At 46.1% G+C, this 19,748-nt stretch overlaps 1 protein-coding gene across 5 annotated transcripts in view; it reads left to right on the plus strand.

Annotated features, from left to right (window-relative positions):
* Positions 1-19,748, plus strand: part of ZFAND6 (zinc finger AN1-type containing 6) — a 1,173,263-nt gene that overhangs the window by 1,008,351 nt on the left and 145,164 nt on the right. For 3 of the 5 annotated variants that reach the window (XM_044077967.1, XM_044077965.1, XM_044077966.1), the window contains exon 5: positions 8,595-8,843. The exons of the other annotated variants lie outside the window; for them this stretch is intronic. In XM_044077967.1, coding sequence (XP_043933902.1) covers positions 8,595-8,843 — 249 coding nt within the window. The remainder of the gene's footprint in view (positions 1-8,594; positions 8,844-19,748) is intronic. 5 annotated transcript variants of the gene reach the window in all.

Here is a 19,748-nt window from a genome sequence, read left to right on the forward strand (position 1 = left end):
CTACCAACATGGAACGTTATGGTGAGTACATAACTTCTTATTTTCTCCAGAATGGTTGCCTTCTCTCACTGCATCTTTGTTGTCCTCGATTTTTGGTTTAATATGAAAGTAAAAGTAGTGCATATCTTCAACCAAGTGCTTTCTACAGTAGAGCACCTTTGATAATGTTTTCATAGAAACTTGCTAGAAAATTTCAGTCTGTATTTCCCAGAAAACATGATGATTGTTGTTTAAAATGTTTTAACCAAAAAATGTTTTACAAATACAGACTGATATATACATGTTTCAGTTACTGTTTGTCTCCTTACCTTCACTGCTGTTAGCTAGGTTGTGCTGCGTCAGGCTCTGCATGTGTGTCATGTCCTAAAAATAATTGTAACAAATCTGAAAGCATTGTAGTACCACAGTCAACTGGTTTACTATTTAGAATTGTTTTTTCTACATTGTGGCCAGTATGTGCTGGGATAGACTCCAGCTTTCCTGCAGCCTTCATTTGGATAGATTGGTTAATAAGAGGAGTAATGAATAAATATTTGAATGAAGATAATGTAGAGATACTTACTTTTGCAGGTAAGGTCAGTTTAAGGCAAAAATGTCAGTTGTAAAATATTTGTTTCCAAGTGTAGTTGTCAATTGCCTTCATAGCAACTGTGTTGCAACGTTATGCCTGTAAGACTCAATATTCACGGTTTAAAGTAAACTTTTCCTCGACATATAAATGATGCTGAAAATTATTTTTTTTCAATAAAATTCTAAACATGCTGACCTTTTGTCCTTGAAACAGAACAGTCTAAGATAATTTTATAGGTAATTATCCCAGAAAAACGCCCTGAAAATTTCATGAGGAAAAGTCAACTCATTTTTCAAGAGACAGCTGTTTATATATGGAAATGAAAATCACCAAAAAGAAAGTAAATCACCAAAAAGAAAGTAGTTTAGGGCACAGTCTGCTTGAAAGTGTTCAGTAGTAAAGGAGTTGAGTTATAGTCCCAAGCATATGAGGATTTTGAGTACTTTTACCTTAACAAGATTTTGTTCTTGTTATCATTCCCTTTTTATCAACTGCAAATAATTATACTTTGAAATGTCTTTCTCTTACAGTAACCTTTCCAGACTGTCAGTAAGGAGGATTATATTTTAAAAGCCATTGGTTACTATAAAGAAGACCCAACAAACCAAAGTTTGCTAATGCTGCCTAAAAACTAGTGACTTATTAAACATACATCAGCCTAGTAGTAGTTACAGTAATGTCAGAAGTCTGACAAGGAGCATCTTAATGCAATTTGAGGTAAATGCTTTGAGTTGCAGCAGTTTGAGATGTAGTAATTATTTTCCTTACTGTGTAGTGCTTCATCATCAGAAGTTGATGCAATTTCCTTATGAAATGTATATTGCACATTTTTTTGGCAAGCATTAATGTGTGGACCTTAAGTAGACTGCTCTGAGAGCGTGACAGTTTCAGCATTCTTGAGCTTCTGTACTACTAGCCTACTTTTTCTGGATGATGACTTGATAGTGTTGGAATGAGCAGTCATGCCTTGGTTGCAGCTGTAAAGCATGGGGAGCTTCAGCAAAGCTTGGCCTCATGTTTTAGTTCTCCTGTAAGTGACATGACTTTGAATATAATGTAATAGATCTTTCTGTCAATACTCTATAGTTGTACTCTCATTGCATTCTTATTCTTGGATTGCCACATCTTCTGATTCATTGTAAAGCAATTCACTGAACATAATCTGTAGTATTCAGCTAAAAAGAACCCACACATATGTATACACTGTTTTTTCATTGCCATCAACCCCCTTGGCTTTGAAATGTTTCCAGCAGGATTTGCTGTATGGATAAATGTAGATGTTAAGTTGTCAATCTTGCCTTCATTCTTGCTGGATGGGTTTGGAGCCGATCCTCGGCTCCGATTCGTCTAATACTAAAGCTCGAGAGCTAATTCCACCGGCTCGAGGCTCCCCTATATCCCACAATGCTAGGCGGTAACTACTCAGATCTCGTTTGCCGCTATAGCTGACGAGGTGCTTTTCTACAGGCTCAGGCAGGTGAGTTAGACTTTTACCTTATTAGGTACTTCTAAAACCTCCTTTTTTGTTGTCATACCATAACCTTTTAGTTTAAGTGTTTTAGATAAATCGACCCCTGTTGTCGAGTCTTTTTTCCCTTTCTTCCCTTATCTTGTAGGCCTTCGGCCCCTACCCGTCCCCCAGTCCATTAGTGACTAAATTAGTTGTCCTTTTTCTGTTAAGGGCTTGTGTGTGTGTGTTTGTGGCTTGTTTTAGCCTTAATAATTTAATTTAATAATTTTTTCTGTAAAGGGTGTGTCTGTAGTGTGTTTGTGTTGTCAGGCACTCCTTTTTTTCCAATGTCAAAAGACAAAGTCTCAGGCTTCAAGAAGTGTGACTCGTGCTGTCAGAAAATGCCTCTGACAGACGGTCACACTTCTTGTGTGTATTGCCTGGGACCTGTGCACCTGCAGGACTCTTGTGCTGTTTGTCATGGTTTTAGCCCTAGAGTCCTGCAGGAACGCAAGAACAAGTTAATCTTGCGGGGCTTATTAAAGCCTGAAGGCCCCCCGACTCAGTCTGTGTCGGGGAAGCCTTCCAAAACTTCCACACAGTCGGCTCCGGTTCCAGAGTCGACTGCTGGAAAGACTAAGTCGGCTTCGACATCGGCTCCGGCTGGAGCCGATGTTTCCAAGCCTCATACTGTTACCTCGGCTCCAGCTGGAGCCGAGGCTGATAAAACTCCGTCGGCTCTGATACTTTTATCGGTGCCACAGTCTAGGAAGAGGTCCAGATCCCCCTCTATCGGCTCCGTGCATTCGACGCCAGGATCCCCTCTCCTTTCTGAACGGAGCCATAAAACTCATTCCTCACGGTCTTCCAGGTTATCTGACCATGATTTGCAAAGGGTAGTGAGTAGACTTCTCAAGTCCGAGGCACTGGCCCAAATGCTGCATAGCCCGACTCACCAGTCAGTGGCTATTTCCGTTCCCCAGTACATTCCTCCTCCAACTCCTTTGAGTTCGGAGCCAGGGCTTGTCGGAGCCATGGCTGTCGGTGCGTCGGATCCGATACCTTCCCTTTCGGCTCCGTCGTCTGCTCCGATCTTCTCCTTGGAGAGATCTCGGCACCGAGCTTCCCTCGTTAGCTCCAAGGCGACGAGTGGCATCGGACCCTTGTCCGACCCCGCTCTCCCTCTCGGGGCTTCGTGGTTGGTGAGTTCGGCTCTGACATCGGCTTCGGAGCCGTCCCTGTCGGTGCCGGGGAGGTCCTTGTCTCTTCGGAGCGGGGGCCTCTGGCCTTGCCTGACAGGGGTGCCTTCAAGGTCATGCGGAGCATGCTAGAACCAGGTTCTGCCCCACAGTCGGCTCCTTCAGCCCCCCCCCCCATCTACAGTGCCTGCAGTGATTTCTACTCACCCCCTTGTCTTAGACCGCAGAGAGCCAACTCCTCAAGTTTCCCCATTGGGAATTTCCTCCTCTTCAGAGGCCTCTCCTGACCCGGCAGGAGATCCCCCAAGGAAGAGGCAGTGCAACAGGAAGCACATTGACTCCCCTGAGTCTATCACCTCTGACACTGACTTAGAGGAATCCGAAGGTTCCCCTCGATCTCCCTCTGAGGATGTCTCCTTTGCTGACATCCTTGAGATCCTGAAACAGAGGGGGAACTGGCCAGCCCTTAACCCTTCGGAGGATGAGTCGGTGTATCTTGAGGCGTTTGGCTCTCGCCCTTCTACCTCCTGGGTGTCCCCTCCCTTTGACCCCCCTTATGGAAGTGGTGGCAAGGAAGGCTTGGACGGCTCCTGATTCAGTGGAACCCACCCCGAGGAGACCATCTAAATTTATCACTGCCCCTAGAGATAAAGATTTTTTAGCCAAAGGTGTCCCTGTTGATGCCATGGTGGTGGCTGCGGCCACTAAGGAGGAGTTAGCTGATCCTTCGGTTCCTGTCCATCCTCCTAATAAGGAATCTAGGACCATGGACAGGTACGGCAAGCGGATGTTCTCATCAGCGACCTTTTCGATGCGTTCGCTGAATTACTTATGCCACTTCACTCGTCTCCAGAGAGATTTACTCAAGGATATGGGTGAACTGATAAAGGATCCCACAGCTGAGGGGTTCAAAGACACAATGAACTCCCAGTTGGCAACCCTGAATTCCATCGTTAACTCCTCCATGCGGCTGATATATGCTGCAGATGGGGCAAGTAGAGCCGCAGGCACAGGTGTTGCCTTACGACATCATGCCTGGATGCGGCTATGTAACTTTGCGGACCCTTTCAAGGCGTCCTTCACCAATTCTCCCTTTGATGGATCATCCTTGTTTGGTCCACAGGTGAAGGATACATTGACCAGGTGCGAGGTAGAAGGTAAGACTCTCTCTGCCGTAGGAGTCCGTTTTTCTACCCCTTCTAGACCCTATCCCAAAGGTCAGAGGGGAGGAAAGATGTGGTTCCGCAAACAATCCCAGGGAGTCTCATCTGACGCACAAGGCCGATTCCCCTCTAGAGGCAGAGGGGGGAATAATAATAGACGCCGCCCTAGAGCAGAGGAGGTCCGCAAAACCAGGGTAGCAGAGAAATGTTCTCTGACAAACCCTGTCAGCATCCCTGAGGGGCTGCTCGGCTGTTGTACCCAAAAGCCTGGCTTTCCCTTACTCAAGACAAATGGGTACAGTCGATCATATCCGAGGGTTACAAAATTCCCTTTGTTCACATCCCATCCCATCCCAACCCAAAAGATCCCTTCCAGACGTTCCACCCGGTCTAAGGGAACAAGCAGCATTAGAAATTTCAAAGCTGCTATTAAAAAGAGCTATCCAATCAGTCCCAGCAGACCAGCAAGGATCCGGAATCTACTCCAAATTCTTTTTGGTACCAAAAAAAAACAGGGGACTGGAGACCCATACTGGATCTCAGCTACTTAAACAAGTATATCAGGAAAACAAAATTCCGGATGGTCACGCTACAGTCCATTCTACCCTTCTTGGGTCAGGACAATTGGATGTGCTCGATAGATCTTCAGGACGCGTACTACCACATCAAGATGAACAGACGCTCCAAGAGATATCTCCGCTTCAGGCTGGGAGCCAGTCACTGCCAGTTCAGGGCCCTGCCCTTTGGTCTCACTACAGCCCCCCGTGTGTTTACCAAATGCATGGCAGTGGTCGCGGCTCACTTCAGACGTCAAGGATTCCAGGTGTTTCCATATTTAGACGACTGGCTCCTTACCGCCACCACCAGACAACAGCTTCTTCTATCCAGGGACTTCACCATCCAATCTTGCCAAGCTCTAGGCATTTCGATAAATTTCGAAAAATCTGCCTTGTCAATCTATTACCTTTATAGGCGCCATCTTAGACACACTCAATCTTTCAGCCAGACTCACAGAGCAGAGAGTGTCAGACATTCGGAACCAAGTTTCCCTTCTCTTACAATGCAACAAAGTCAAAGCCAGACTAGTTTTAAAGGTGTTAGGACTCATGGCAGCAGCTATTCCCCTTCTCCCCTTAGCTTGCTTTCACATGAGGATCCTCCAATGGATGCTATTTACTCAATGGTCCTTTCAACAGCTCCCGATGTCCCATACCATATTGATAACCCAATCATGCAAGGATCAACTGTCTTGGTGGATCACATCACCTCAACTTCTCCGAGGAAGACCCTTCACTCTCCCCCCCCCCCAGTCGCCACGTTGACAACAGACGCCTCCCTGATCGGGTGGGGGGGGGGCATTATCAGGGCAGGACAGTCCAGGGCACGTGGCAACCTTTCGAGTGCCACTTGCACATAAACGTCTTAGAGATGAGAGCAGTGCTTTTAGCATTGCAAGCCCTTCACGACTCTCTTCCCACTGGGACTATTGCAATTCAAACGGACAACATGTCCGTAGTGTGGTACATCAACAAACAAGGCGGAACCAGATCATACCCTTTATGTCGAGAGGCACTCAGACTTTGGCAATGGGCGATCTCTTCTCAGCGTTTTCTGATAGCAACGCACATTCCCGGGAAATCCAACGTTATTGCAGACAAATTGAGCAGAGCAATTCTCATGCCCCACGAGTGGTCTCTAAAGAAATCGGTTCTAGAAGAAGTAGTCCTAAGATGGGGCCAGCCTTGCTGCGATCTTTTTGCTACTCCCCAAAACAGCAAGTGTCACGACTTCTTCACTCTCTTCCCATTACCAGGCCATCCCACCAGAGACGCTCTAGTCCACGATTGGCCCCGGGGACTTCTATATGCCTTTCCCCCCCTTTCCACTGATATCTCAACTAATTCAGAAAGCCATCGCCTTGAGAGTGACAATGATCCTCATTGCCCCTTACTGGCCTCGACAGATATGGTTTCCCTTTCTTCATCGTTACCTTTTGGAGCAGCCTTGGCATCTGGACCCAGTACCAGATCTGATAACCCACCAATCGGGTCAGCTGCACCAATCTCTGCCTTCTCTAAACCTCACAGCGTGGTTTCTCCGATTCCAGCCTTAGCCAGGCTTCCCTCAATATCTCGCTCGGTCCGAGATATTTTGATAGCCTCTCATAAGTCTTCTACCCAGAAGATTTATAGTAGCAAATAGAAACGCTTCTCTTTTTGGGCAACATCAAGAAACATAGATCCCTTTACTGCACCTATCCAGACTATTCTAGACTTTCTAGCAGAACTCTTTCATTTAGGATCTTCTGCATCTACCATTAGAGTTCAATTGGCTGCCATATCAAATTTTCATGTTGGTGTTTCAGAGTCTAGCATCATGGCTCACAAACTCTGTAAAGCCTTTTTAAAGGGCGTATTTCTTCTCAAACCTCCAATCAAAGATCCCCCGCCTCAATGGGATTTGAACTTGGTTCTGGCATCTTTAATTCTTCCCCCCTTCGAACCGGCGGCTTCATGTTCTTTGAAGTTGCTTTCTTGGAAGACACTTTTTCTGGTAGCTATAACTTCAGCGAGAAGGGTATCTGAACTCCATGCTCTGTGCAGTCGTCCTCCTTACTTAGTGTTTCACAAAGACAGGGTATCCCTCCATACTAATCCATCCTTTTTGCCTAAAGTTTCCTCTCAAATAAACCTAAACCAAACTATTGATCTCCCCGTCTTTTTCCCTAACTATTCGAACAGATCGGAACAAAAGCTACATTTTTTGGATGTTCATCGCCAACTTAGATATTACTTAGACAGGACTAAACAATTCAGGAAATTTAATCAATTGTTTCTGTCATATGCGGAAGGGAAATTGGGCCTTCCAGTTACTAAAGTATCCCTCTCTAGATGGCTCACCTCTACAATTACCTTCATCTATGAGATCAGACATCAAAAACTACTCTCAAGACCTAGAGCTCATTCAACTAGGGCATTAGCTACATCCGTAACTTTTCAGGATAGGCTGCCAATAGATTCCATTTGTGCAGCAGCCACCTGGGCTTCTCCTCATACATTCATTTCACATTACAAATTGGACATGGTTTCCAGAAGCCGGGCCAATTTTGGTTCCACTGTTCTCAAGAGTCTGTTCCGATAGGCCACCCGGGATAAGGTGCTAGGGACGCGGTCCCATCCAGCAAGAATGAAGGTGAGATTGACAACTTAACATTAAGAAGTTATGTACCTACCATAACGTTCCATGTTAGTTGTCTTCTAGCCTTCTTTCTTGCGTCCCACCCTCCTTCCCCCAAGCCTGGACAGACCGACAGGAATTCAGTTTGTGTTCTTCCTCTGGAAGTTGTCATTCCCACACATTCTTCCACCTCTTTTATCCTTGCTGTGGTCTGCGATACTTTTTTACGCAGATTGTTTTGAGGTGGGTTTCCCTATTCCATTCTATGGAGACTAGGATTGCTTGGTATAGCTATCAAACGAGATCTGAGTAGTTACCGCCTAGCATTGTGGGATATAGGGGAGCCTCGAGCCGGTGGAATTAGCTCTCGAGCTTTAGTATTGGCCGAGTCGGAGCCGAGGATCGGCTCTGAACCCATCCAGCAAGAAAGAAGGCAAGAAGAAGACAACTAACATGGAACGTTATGGTAGGTACATAACTTCTTATTTGAAGATGTTTTGCATAAAATCTACATATGGAGAGGTTATTTATGTAGGTGTGTATTCATATATTTGCTTAAAGAGAAGAGTAGTACTTTCCAGAATAGTGCATATACATTTTCTGTCTGAGCAAGCACAGTTTTGCCATTCCAGTTTTGTACTATTGATGCAAAAGAACGTGCAGTTGTTGCATTAGGCTGAGAAGTTTGGGGGGAGGCAGTTGCAAGTTATGATACACATTTGTGCAAGTAGGTATGGAAAAATAAAATAATTCAGAAGCATGGATACTTATATTTCATGAATATTTTGCTTTTATTTTAACAATTATTTTTTGTGAAATTAAACATATTTCATTTTGTCTTGTATTACCCCACTAACACAAAGCAAGGTTTGCTATATTGGGCTTAACCCTAAGTAAAATTAATACTTTAAATTTCTACCGTTTGAGTTTACTGTAACATGTTTTAGTATGTTTTTCTATGTATGTAAATGTTTATTTAAAGAGTGCAGACTTAAAATTGTTATCCATTCTCTTATTACTCACTGAATAAGTAGAAATGGAAAATGCCAACAGCATGATGACAGACAGCTTGAACCAGCATCACCCATTGAATAGTTCAGACAGCCTCAAGCAGGATCATCCATTGAATAGCTCAGATTTGTGTGATCCTTCTAATTATTCAGAGACAGGGTACAGTGATGATGCCAGCACAGAAAGTGAAGTAGATGATTTTATTGAAGAAGTTTCAAGCAAGGCAAAACGAAGGCTAGTTGACAAAGATGTAAAACTAAATAGTATAGTAGGTAAGTTGGAAAAGATGATTTAATGAATGATAATACATTTAATCTTCATCATAGAAATTAAAGAAGTCAAACATGTAGACTTTATTTTTTGTGAGGCATCTTTTTAAGTTGCATTTAATTTACCAAATAGTGGCAAAAAACTTTGTATCCAATGTCTTTTTCATCTGATCTCAGCATGTGAGTTATTGGATCTGGCCCAGATCCAATACCGGCTATACTAAGAATCTTCAGAGCCAGAGCTCCGCCTCTTCTACCCATAACCCCCTACTGTAGCACCTTCTCCTCAGATCTCATTTGTCACCATCTTGTTGGGATCGGTGATGAGAGCTCTGCTAATTTGTATCCTTTTGGGATGCTGTTTGACTAGCTTTTATGTGATTTATTTCCCCTTAACCCTTAGGTATGCATCGTCTTAGTTAATAGGATTGTTGGGTATTAGTGACAGGTTTAATAAGTTTTATAGTGTGTGATGTTTTTGACATTCCTGTCTTTTTCCCCTTTTCCCTTTAGTCTATGCTGTTAGTAGTTAGGTTGTTATTGTGATAAGTGTTTTGTCATAGTCTTTAATAGTTCTTGTATATTAGTAGTTTAGCTTGTGTTTTTGTGAGTTTTTCCTGTATAGGTAGGTAGACAGGTAGGTTAGTCTTTAGTAGTGTTATTCTGTGTGATGGTGTGCTTTTTTCTTCTGGATAAGGATTGTTCTAAGGAATGAGTTTTGTGTGGGCATGACTAACACCACAGGATGCCCACGATAAAATGTGTGTATTATTTCGGTACTACTTGCTTAGAGACCGATTGTCAGGCATGCACTGCTTTCGGCACTCGTGCTGTTAATGAAAGACTGGCTAAGCTTGAGGGTCCCAGACAGTTCTCATCTACAGAGGATCAGCCGTGGCTGAAGGTACATAGCCCTTCGGCTCCAACCCCTTTGGGTCCTTCGCTGCCAACTTGGCCACGATCTCCATTACTGCTCATATCACAGTTTTCTAAATCCCCAGGGCATGCACTGCTTTCGGCACTTGTCCTGTTAATGAAAGACTGGCTAAGCTTGTAGTGAAGGACCTGTTTTAAATTCATCTGCCTCTTCCTCACCCCCCCCCCACCCCCTAGCAAGAACACCAAAAAGCAGGAGAAGGGCATATTCAGAGACAGAGAGGCTGTGTACCATGAGAAAGAGAGTGAGGGTCCCAGACAGTTCTCATCTACAGAGGATCAGCCGTGGCCGAAGGTACACAGCCCTTTGGCTCCAACCCCTTTGGGTCTTTCGCTGCCAACTTGGCCACGATCTCCAGTACTGCTCATATCACAGTTTTCTAAATCCCCAGTTATCCATATACCCAATACCATTTTGGCTAAGGACACCTCTGCTTCCTCAGGCAGGCTGTAGTCTCTGTTCTACCCCATTAACTCCTGCAGAGTTGTCTCCAGGGGCATTCCCTCCCGCTCAGGTCGTCTTCTTTTCAGATCTACTTCATGAATCTGACGCCTTCCAAGGGTCGTCCAAGCAACTTTTGGTAGCCTACTCTTCTAGGCCTGCCAGGTAGGGAGCATAGATCCTTTCTGCAGTCTTGATCCAGCTAGGTATCATCCCTGCCTCCGAGGTCTGAGGCTTTGGCTCCCACTCTTCATATTCCTCCTCAGTTCCCTCGGCCCCAGAGTCTTGGATGCAAATGTGCTGCCCAGCCCCCTTGCGTCACCAAAGGAGTGGGAGCATCCAGTGCCAAATCCATCCTTGGCATTCTCAATTGCAGCATTGTTTCAGCCATGGGTGACTTGGAGCCAGGTTTTCGAGACCGGTGCTGTGGGTCAGGGTCAAAATTCCAGATCTGAGTCATCCCTACCCTTGGGTATTTGAGCTGTTAACAGCTCTGCTCCTGTCTCAACCTCAGAGCCTGTCAGTTCAGATCTGGGGATTGTTGTCTTCTTTGGGTCTATGGATCCGAGGAATGCTGCGGTCTGGTCATTCAGCTTCAGTGTCAACCTTTGAAGTCTTGGAGAGGCTACTGTCTTATTGAGGTTGTAACTTTGGCAGTTACTTTGGATATTTGTCATATTGATCACTGCTGAAGTAGCTTTACCTGTATGGGGTTATATCCTGCCCACGATACAACAGCCAGCCAGCTTCCAAAGCTTCAGGGCACCTTCCACACGGCCCAGATGGTCAGACAACTTGAGCTGAGCTGACTAAAAGACAAGTTTGGCTGTGAAGCTGTTGTGAGCTTTACTGCTGCAGAGTACAGTCCTCTGAGGTTTTTGAAGATTAGTGGTCAGCTTGTGCTTTCCTTTGCTGGACAAATAAGCTCCCTTTGGGGCGGACCTTCCATTTTCTTAATTTTCTTGATGTTTTCCTTTCCTTTTTAGAAATGTTATGTTAAAGTTAGAAGCATTGTATTTCCACACACTGTTCAAAAGTAACTGAAAACATTTTTTTCTGTTGATAAATTGTGTTTGTTTTACTTTTGGGGGGCTGTCATAGTGTTTGAAAGTACTTTTTACTGTGTTTTTCTGTCAAAACAGTGACTTGTGGACTGGTAGTGTTTACCGACAATTGCTGGTATTCTTCCCTAGGAAAGAGGTACCATCTTCAGCTAGACCATGGAACTGATTACCAGTCCCATGGTCGGCCTTTCTTGCAGCCACACACAAAAAAAAAAAAAAAAAAAAAAATTTAAGCAAAGAGCCTTTGCCACCACAGAAGACTAGCAGTTTGCCTCAGCTGCAGGTGGGTGGCTCTGATTTGGCCATATGTTCTACCTTAGAACACAAATCTTTTACCCCTGGGCCCACTGGTGTAGCACCTACATCCACAATAAACCAGAGGTCTGCTGCATTCTCTGCAGCTGTTGGGGTCCCGTCAGTGGGAAAGGGTGATCTATTGTTGTCAGTCCTGGGAGAAATGCTTTGCCAGGCCTTGGGGAAGCTGCTGCTGCCGCCATTAGTAATGCAGTTGGCCCAATTTTGCCTGTCAAAAAGAAACCGAAAAATAGGCATGTATCAATCCCTCAAATTTCTTTGGATAGGAGTAGTTTACTGGAACTGGTTAAGGGTTTAATTCAGGCTGTTGATCCTTCTTACAAGTAGTTTCTGGTAAAAGAAAGGGGGATTCCTCTTTTCTTGAAGAGATTCAAGATTCTGAATCTGAACAGTAAGATGCAGGGGTGGATAAAGGTTTTTGTTCCTCTGTTTCTGATTCTTCCTGTGGAGTGTTCTCTAAGACTATGGCTAGAATGTGCCAGTGTTTCAGTGGGAGAACACTGAGGTTACTCAGTCCCTCAGAAAATACTGTGAGTTGTTACATAAGGATTTTTCCAGAACCTACATCCATTCCTCTTCTGTCTGCTTTAGAGGATGTGTTTTACTGTTTGCAGTTTTCCTGATAGTAAGCCAGCTGTCCCTAAAAAGGCAGACAGGATAAATAAAGCTCCTCGGCCTTTTATATTTTTATACATTATTCTCAAAGCTGACCTAGCAGCTATAGCTTTAGTTGATCTCACTGCTACTAAGCACTTCGATCTGATATTGTCAATTTTCATTTTATCCTCAATTGATGGGTTTGGATCCAATCCTTCAAATGCGACTTGGCCATTGCTAAAGCTCATGGCAGCCTAAAACTGTCAAGCTTCTCCTTTACCCATAATGCACCAAACCCAAGCACCTCCAATCTCATTTGCCGCTTTTAGCGAAAGACATGGTGACAGTTACTCTCGATCAGATACTCGTAAGTGATTTTAGAGTTTATAATTATCCTTAATTTAAATATTTTAAATCTTTTCATCTTTAGTCTTTGATCTTCCTGCTTTAGACTATCCCTTACCCTGTCTCTTCTTCTTTCGGCTTTTCCCGGTTAGGGGTCGCCACAGTGGATCACCTGTCCACTCACTGGCAATGGAGTTTTACGGTGTCGAGTTGCCAGCCCGGCGCCCAACCTTCCACAGAAGGTACACACACTCACTCACACCTAGGGCCAATTTAGAGTGTCCAGTCCACCTATGGCATGTCTTTGGGATGTGGGAGGAAACCGGAGAACCCGGAGGAAACTCACACGACCACAGGGAGGACATACAGGCTCCGCACAGAAGGCACCCCAGCCGAGGATCGAACCAGAGAATTTCTTGCTGTGAGGATCCCTTACCCTGTCACTAAATACTTTTTTTGATTTGTAGCTCTTCTGTCATTTTTTTCCATACAGTTTGTACCTCTGAATACTGTAGGTCTGATGCTATCCATGAAACTATTCCTCACTTTTGGGTTGTAGGATCCGACATCAGATCCGAGCCAGCAATTTTTCAGACAGCTTCTAGGCTTGAGCTCCTCCCACTTCCATGATCCCTTGCTGCCCTCTAACTCCCCAGACCTCATTTGCCGTGCTCAACATTAGACGTGATTCTTTGACTCGAGTCTCCAGTGGGGATAAGTACTTTAAAAAATTTCTCTTCTTTTTGGCTTAACTTTCCATTTGTTTGTTGTGTGGTAGTTTTCTATAGTTAGCCTGTTCTTTTACCTAGTTTATAGTCTCCCTCCTCTCCTGTTTCTGTGTTTTGCATTTGTTGTTGTGGGTTTTAGCCCCCTTTCTAGTTTTTTGCCTTTATAGGCTTTAGTGTTGTAGTTATTTCAATATTAGTTTTTCTGTTAGTTATTGGCGGTTCTTTCTGCTTTTTTGGCCCTCTAATTCTTACAGTTAACAGTTTTGGTGTGTCCCTTAGGTTTTGGTGATTGCTTTGCTTTTTGGCTATGTCTGACAAACCTGCTGGCTTTAAAAGGTGCTCCTCGTGCAGTTGGAAGATGCCCATGTCCAGTTCGCATGAGGAGTGCTTCTGTTGTCTGGGCACCAACCACCTGGAGGTTGAATGCGACATTTGGGCTGCATTCAACCCCAGGGTCTTGGTCAAGTGCCGGAACAAGCCATTACTGAAGGGTATGGTTCAAGGGGGTCCGTTGGCCCAGTTCCCAGCCAAGCTGGGTTTTCTGAACACAAGAGGAATACCACCCCTCTTCCAGGGTCATATTCCTCTAAAAAGGCCAGGCTGTCAGATCCCAGCTCCTCAGATCCAACTCCAGCCTTGATTCTGTCATATCTGACTACCTCATATCCTAGGTCCCGCGACTCCACCACCGGATTCAGGGCTTCCTCTCAGGCCCTCAGTTCCAAGGTTGCGAGAGTCTACTCCAGGATCCAAGGCCTCCATATTGAGGCGTTTAGATCCGACCAGATCCAGATCTGCCATGGATCCAACTTCCTTGGATCCAAGTTCATAGGTTCATATGTTGGTACTAGGCTATGTGCCCTAGGGCCTATACAAGCCTAGACATAACAATTCCCTGGCTATTTATTCCCACACTATTTACTTCACTGGACCCCTGTCTAGCAGGGAAGTAGCCCTTGCAGGCCTTGAACCCAGGACCCCCTGTACACTACAATCACATTATTTAACCAGTAAGCCATCACAGCAGTCATACAGGACTCAAATGTTCAGATCCTCAGTTGTCCTTGGAGCCAAGGGGGATGGATCCAGGGTCAGTGTGAAATCCCCTCATTATTATAGAGGATTCCACTTCGGGTTCTGGCTTGGGGCACTGACACCAGCACACAAGCTGATCTCCGGTCAGGCACTGGAGGTCCTTGGTGTCCAGACATCCATCCCCAGCTATTTCCTGTGCCTCTTCTAGGTCCTCCAGTAGCTTACTGTCCTCCGATATGGACAGGATGATGAGGTCCTTCCTCAAGGCTCTGATTGAGTTTGGGCTTTTTGCATCCTCTGCCCATCTGGCCAGGGGTTATTCTCCTACCCCTTCGCTGTCTTCTCCTCATCCGATCCAGGTGGTTTCGGACCTCCATGCCCTTGGACACATCGAGGAGGAGATGGGGGTCCCTAGAGACCATTATGTCTCTACCCTGTCTTAGATCCTGACTACCTCTGCTCGACCTCTGCCTGGGCAGACGGAGGCCTGTGCCCAACCAGTTGCACCGGAGTCCTTAGATGAGGGCTCTGGCTTTGTGTTTTCAGAGCGGTCCATTCCCCTTGGTGCTTCGGCCCTCAACAGCTCGAAGCCGGTACTGTCTGGAGGCCAGAAGGTGCTGCCATCCTCTATTCCCTCTTCTCAGGCAGGCCTGCCTGCCAGGAGTGCAGATAGGGCATCGTCCAGCCTTTCAGCCTTCCAGGTAGTAGAGAGGACCTTTTCCTCCACCACAGTTTCCTCACCGACTTTCCAGGAACCATCTCAGCTCCAGAGAGTGGACTCTTCTCATCCTGTTCCTGGTCAGCCCTCTCGAGCTAGCCTTCAGGTGGGAGTCACCCCCCTTGGGGTTCCCCTCTCTTCTGAAGCATTCCCCTCCCCCCTCCCCCCGGGAGGAGGTGCTTCGGAAGACGAGGCACCTAGATTCCCTACAGAGTCTCTCACTGAGGATATGGACCTCAATGAAGGGGTGCGTCCGTGGGTCCCCCAGATCTCCGCCAGAGAATGTCTCCTTTGGGGGCATCTTAGAAATCCTCAAGCCTAAGGACACGTGGTTGTTGTTACCCTCCCACTCTGAGGTGTCCATGTTCCTGAAAGCTTTCTGGATGGGACCATCTACTTCCTGGCTTCCCCCCCTACTGACAAACTCGTAGACCTCATCACCAGCAGGGCATGGAAGGAGCTGGATACTATAGAGTCGGTGCCGAAACGTGTCAACAGGTTTCTGAGTCCCCTCCCTCCGACAGATGCATTTGGTCAAAAGACATGCCCATCAATGCTACTGTGGTAGCCACTGCCACCAAGACAGAATAGGTGGAGCAAAGTACGTCTGTTCATCCCCCTAACAGACAGTACCATGCAGTGGACAGACATGGAAAGTGGGTCTTCACCTCAGCTACCTTCGGTCTGTGGGCGCTTAACTACGTGGCACATTTCGCCCAACTCCAGAGGGACTTGGTCAAGGAGCTTACCACTTCAATTTCTGAGTTGTTGCTTGCCGGGGAACTAAGTAAGGTGTCCCGCAAGCTTTCTACTCTCACTTCCTTGTCTAATTCCTTGAGGAGGCGGATTTCCAATGCTGCAGAAGGCGCCTCTCAAGCAGCTGGTACAGGCATTGCTATTCGGCACCATGCCTGGCTGTGTCTTTGCGGATGTGCAGAGTTCTTTAAAGCATCCTTCACCAGTGCCCCCTTTGACGGATCTACCCTCTTTGGTCTTTCGGTCAAAGAAACACTCACCCACAGTGAGCAGGAGGGCAAGACCTTGTCGGCTGTAGGAATCATGTTTTCTACCCCTCAGCACTCCTTTTCCACGATGCAACAAGGGACTAGAAAAATGTGGTTTCGGAAGTTGCAGTCTTCCTATCAGGACACTCAGGACGAGCCCTCTTCTAGAAGACGGAGAATTTCAATGGCAGAAGCCACCCCAGGGTCAGAGATGGGGTCTGCAAAATCAGGGCTCCAGGGAACCTTTCTCTGAGAAGCACCCCCAGCACTCCTGATGTGCTGCCTGACTGTTCTTCCCTGGACACAGGTGGGGGCCGTTTATCACTGCACCCTTTGGCCTGGGCAAATATTACAAGAGATCTCTGGGTGCTAAATATCATCTACAGGAGCTTTTTTATTCCCTTTTCTCAGTCCCCCCTCCAGTCAGGAAGTGCCTACTCAGTGCACCATCCCATCAGAGAGAGTTAGCTCAGCAAGAACTGCTCAGACTTCTTCAGAAGAAAGCCATCCAAGATGTGCACCCAGGACAATGAGAATCCAGAACTTACTTTTGCTTCTTTTTGGTGCCAAAGGAGATGGAGGACCTACGTCCAATTCTGGACCTCCGCGTGTTAAATCTCTGTCAAGCAGTCCCAAGATGTTCATTGTGCATACAGCTGCAGTCATAACAGATGGGTTCTCCTGCCGTCAGGCGGGTCCTCGGTTGGCCGAATTCCAAAGTCTAGGTCCGGCGTCGGTTGTCGTCGCTTCTTCCCTGACGTCAGAGCGACAGGGGTATAAAGGAACCAGCCGACGCCATTTTCTTCAGTCTTTCTTGCCGCGCAGTGCCCGAAGCAGAAGCAGTTCGCAAGTGCCGGTCGGCCAGCTCCTGAAATTACGAAATTTGGAAACCGAAGTCTTCTTAAAAGCTAAGTACCCCGTTGGGGAAACTTTTCTTGCCTCAGACCGATGTCAGACAAAGTTAATAATTGTATTTCTTGTGGGAAGCAAATACCGCATAAGGATTTCCATTCCCTCTGTATACCTTGTTTAGGCCCAGACCACGACGTCTCGGTCTGTCGCTTTTGTGCTACATTCAACAAACGCACTATTAAGCATCGGGCGGAGTTCGCCCAGCATTATTTTGGGAAAGCATTTAACTATACTATGTCGTCGGATACTCCGACTCCGGTTTTGTCTAAAAAACGCAAAGACAAGGACCGACACACGAGGTCCGCGGCCTCTACCGACACCACGCCAAAGCCGACTACACGTGGTGTCGGTAGAGGCGCCTACGCAGCCCCTGATTACCGACGACACTTCTTTGACGGTGTCTCCTGTGCCCGAGGTCGCAGGCTCCTCGGCCCACACCCCGACTACAGATACCGAAGCCACTCTTGGCGTTGAAACTCAGAATGTGGACAGGTCCACCTCCACTCAAGGTGTCTTCAGACCTTCCTCTTCTTTCTCCATCAAGGCTTTCACAAAGTCTAAAGCAACCATGCACCCTAAGAGATCAGCTACACAGGGCCCATCTACAGGCCCCATGCCTAAGAAACAGATGCTTAAAATGGCTGAGGATTTAATTACTCTAATCAGAGGTTCTCATCCCCTCCGGACAAAAGGCCCAGAGTGGAGGAAGATTCCCCCTCCTCTGATCAGGGCTCCATTATTTCAGAGCACTCTGATGATGAGGAACATTCTTACTCCCCTTTTGAAGACTCTGATGCGGAGGAGTCCATCCCTTCTGTATCCCCCCTGAGGATTACTCATTTGGGGAAACTTTGCATACCTTAAGGGAACACTTCCACTGGGAAGGCCAGGATTATTCAGATTCCAAGAAAAGGCTCAGAGAATTTCTCTTGTTACCTCAGCATAGGCCTCTGGCTATACCTCCTGTCTTGGACATCCTAGATGATGTTTACTCGGAGGCCTGCCTTAACCCGGACTCTCTACCTCCAGCTCCAGTTAAGCCTGACAGGTACTACAGGGTTCCTGACTCACACCAATTTCTTTACAAAAGCCATGCTGCTGACCCAGAAACCGTCTCACAGGGTCCCAAGGGAGTTAAGGCCTCCATTGCCAAAAATCCATTGCCTTCCGAGAGAGATTCCAGATCCTTAGAAAGGTGGGGAAAAAAGGTATATACCTCGGCTACCTTATCCATGAGGGCCTTAAACTGTCAGTTTCATATGCTAAAATACCAACAGTTTTTGTTATCACAATTGAAGAGTAAAATGTCACAACCTGTACAGCCAGACTTGAAGGAGTTGCAGGATTTGATGCATAGTGCAGAACAAGTGGGTAAGCATACCTTACAATGTGGTTTTGATGCTCTAGAGGCCTCATGTAGAGCTGCTGTTACAGGATCAGTCATACGTAGGCATGCCTGGCTCAAGGAACAAGCCTTGCCTGATTATGTCAAAGCTAAATTACTAGACGCCCCTCTTCAAAAGGATGTATTATTTGGTGCTAATGCTGAGGAGGTATTAAGGAAAATGGAGGAAAAGGCTAAATCAATGCAAACTTTGAAAGAATTTCTGCAGGTACAACCCCCACGTTTTAGTAGAAATTGGCCTTCCAAAAACTGGTCCTTTCCTGCCACAGACAGACCCCAAAGAGGCAGATACAGGCGCCCGAGGGGCAGAGGACAATCCCAAGGATCGTATAGAGGCAGACAATGGCAAGCTCCTACACAAAGAGGTGGTGAGGACCACTCGCAATCTTTCAGAAAGCAAACCCAATGACTTTCCCCTTTGCATGCCAACCAGGTTTCAAATGGCAGCCCCCTTAGGAGGAAAGCTGGCATTATTTTCAAAAAATTGGCATGTTGTCACAAAGGACAAATGGATCCTGGACATTATAAACAGAGGCTACAAATTCCATTTTCACACCCTTCCAAAAATGAGAGGCATGCCAAACCTGCCACACAATCAAAGGGCAGAGGCACAAAAGCAAATTACAGATCTCATAAACATGAAAGCTATTCAAGAGGTACCTACGCACGAACAAGGTCAGGGTTTTTATTCCAAGCTATTTCTGGTGCCAAGGAAGGGAGAAGATTGGAGACCTATTTTGGATCTATCCATCCTAAACACATTTCTACTCGTACCAAAATTCAAGATGCTCACTCTACAGCAACTTCTTCCCATGCTGGGCAAGGAGTCTTGGCTGGTAACATTGGACCTCAAGGAGGCATACCTGCATGTCCCAATCAGACAAAATTGCAGAAGGTACCTCAGATTTCTTGCAGGTTCAACCCATTATCAATTCTCTGCATTGCCCTTTGGCTTATCTACTGCGCTCAGAGTATTCACAAAATGCCTGGCATCAGTAATTGCCTACTGCAGACTTCAAGGGATACAAATATACCCCTATTTGGACGACTGCCTGATCCAAGCGGACAGCAAGCACATTCTTCTGAAACATCTGGCTTATGTAATAATGTTATTGAAATCTCTGGGATACACAGTCAACAAAAAGAAATCAAGGCTAATACCCTCTCGGAAGATAATTTTCCTGGGTGCCAATTTGGACACAAACACCCAGATGGCCTACCTCACGTCAGAGAAGCAGGGGCAACTAATACAATACTTCAGAACACTAGCAAATTGCACCAGGCTGACTGAAAGGAAAATCCTGCAGGCTCTGGGATTCATGGCATCTTGCATCTTACTAATCCCATGTGCAAAGCTGCATATGAGGAAACTACAATGGCACCTGAAAAACATATGGTCTCAACACA

This window comes from Protopterus annectens, chromosome 7.part0 (assembly GCF_019279795.1).
Source record: "Protopterus annectens isolate FY-2018-M chromosome 7.part0, PAN1.0, whole genome shotgun sequence".
Lineage (NCBI taxonomy): Eukaryota > Metazoa > Chordata > Ceratodontiformes > Protopteridae > Protopterus > Protopterus annectens.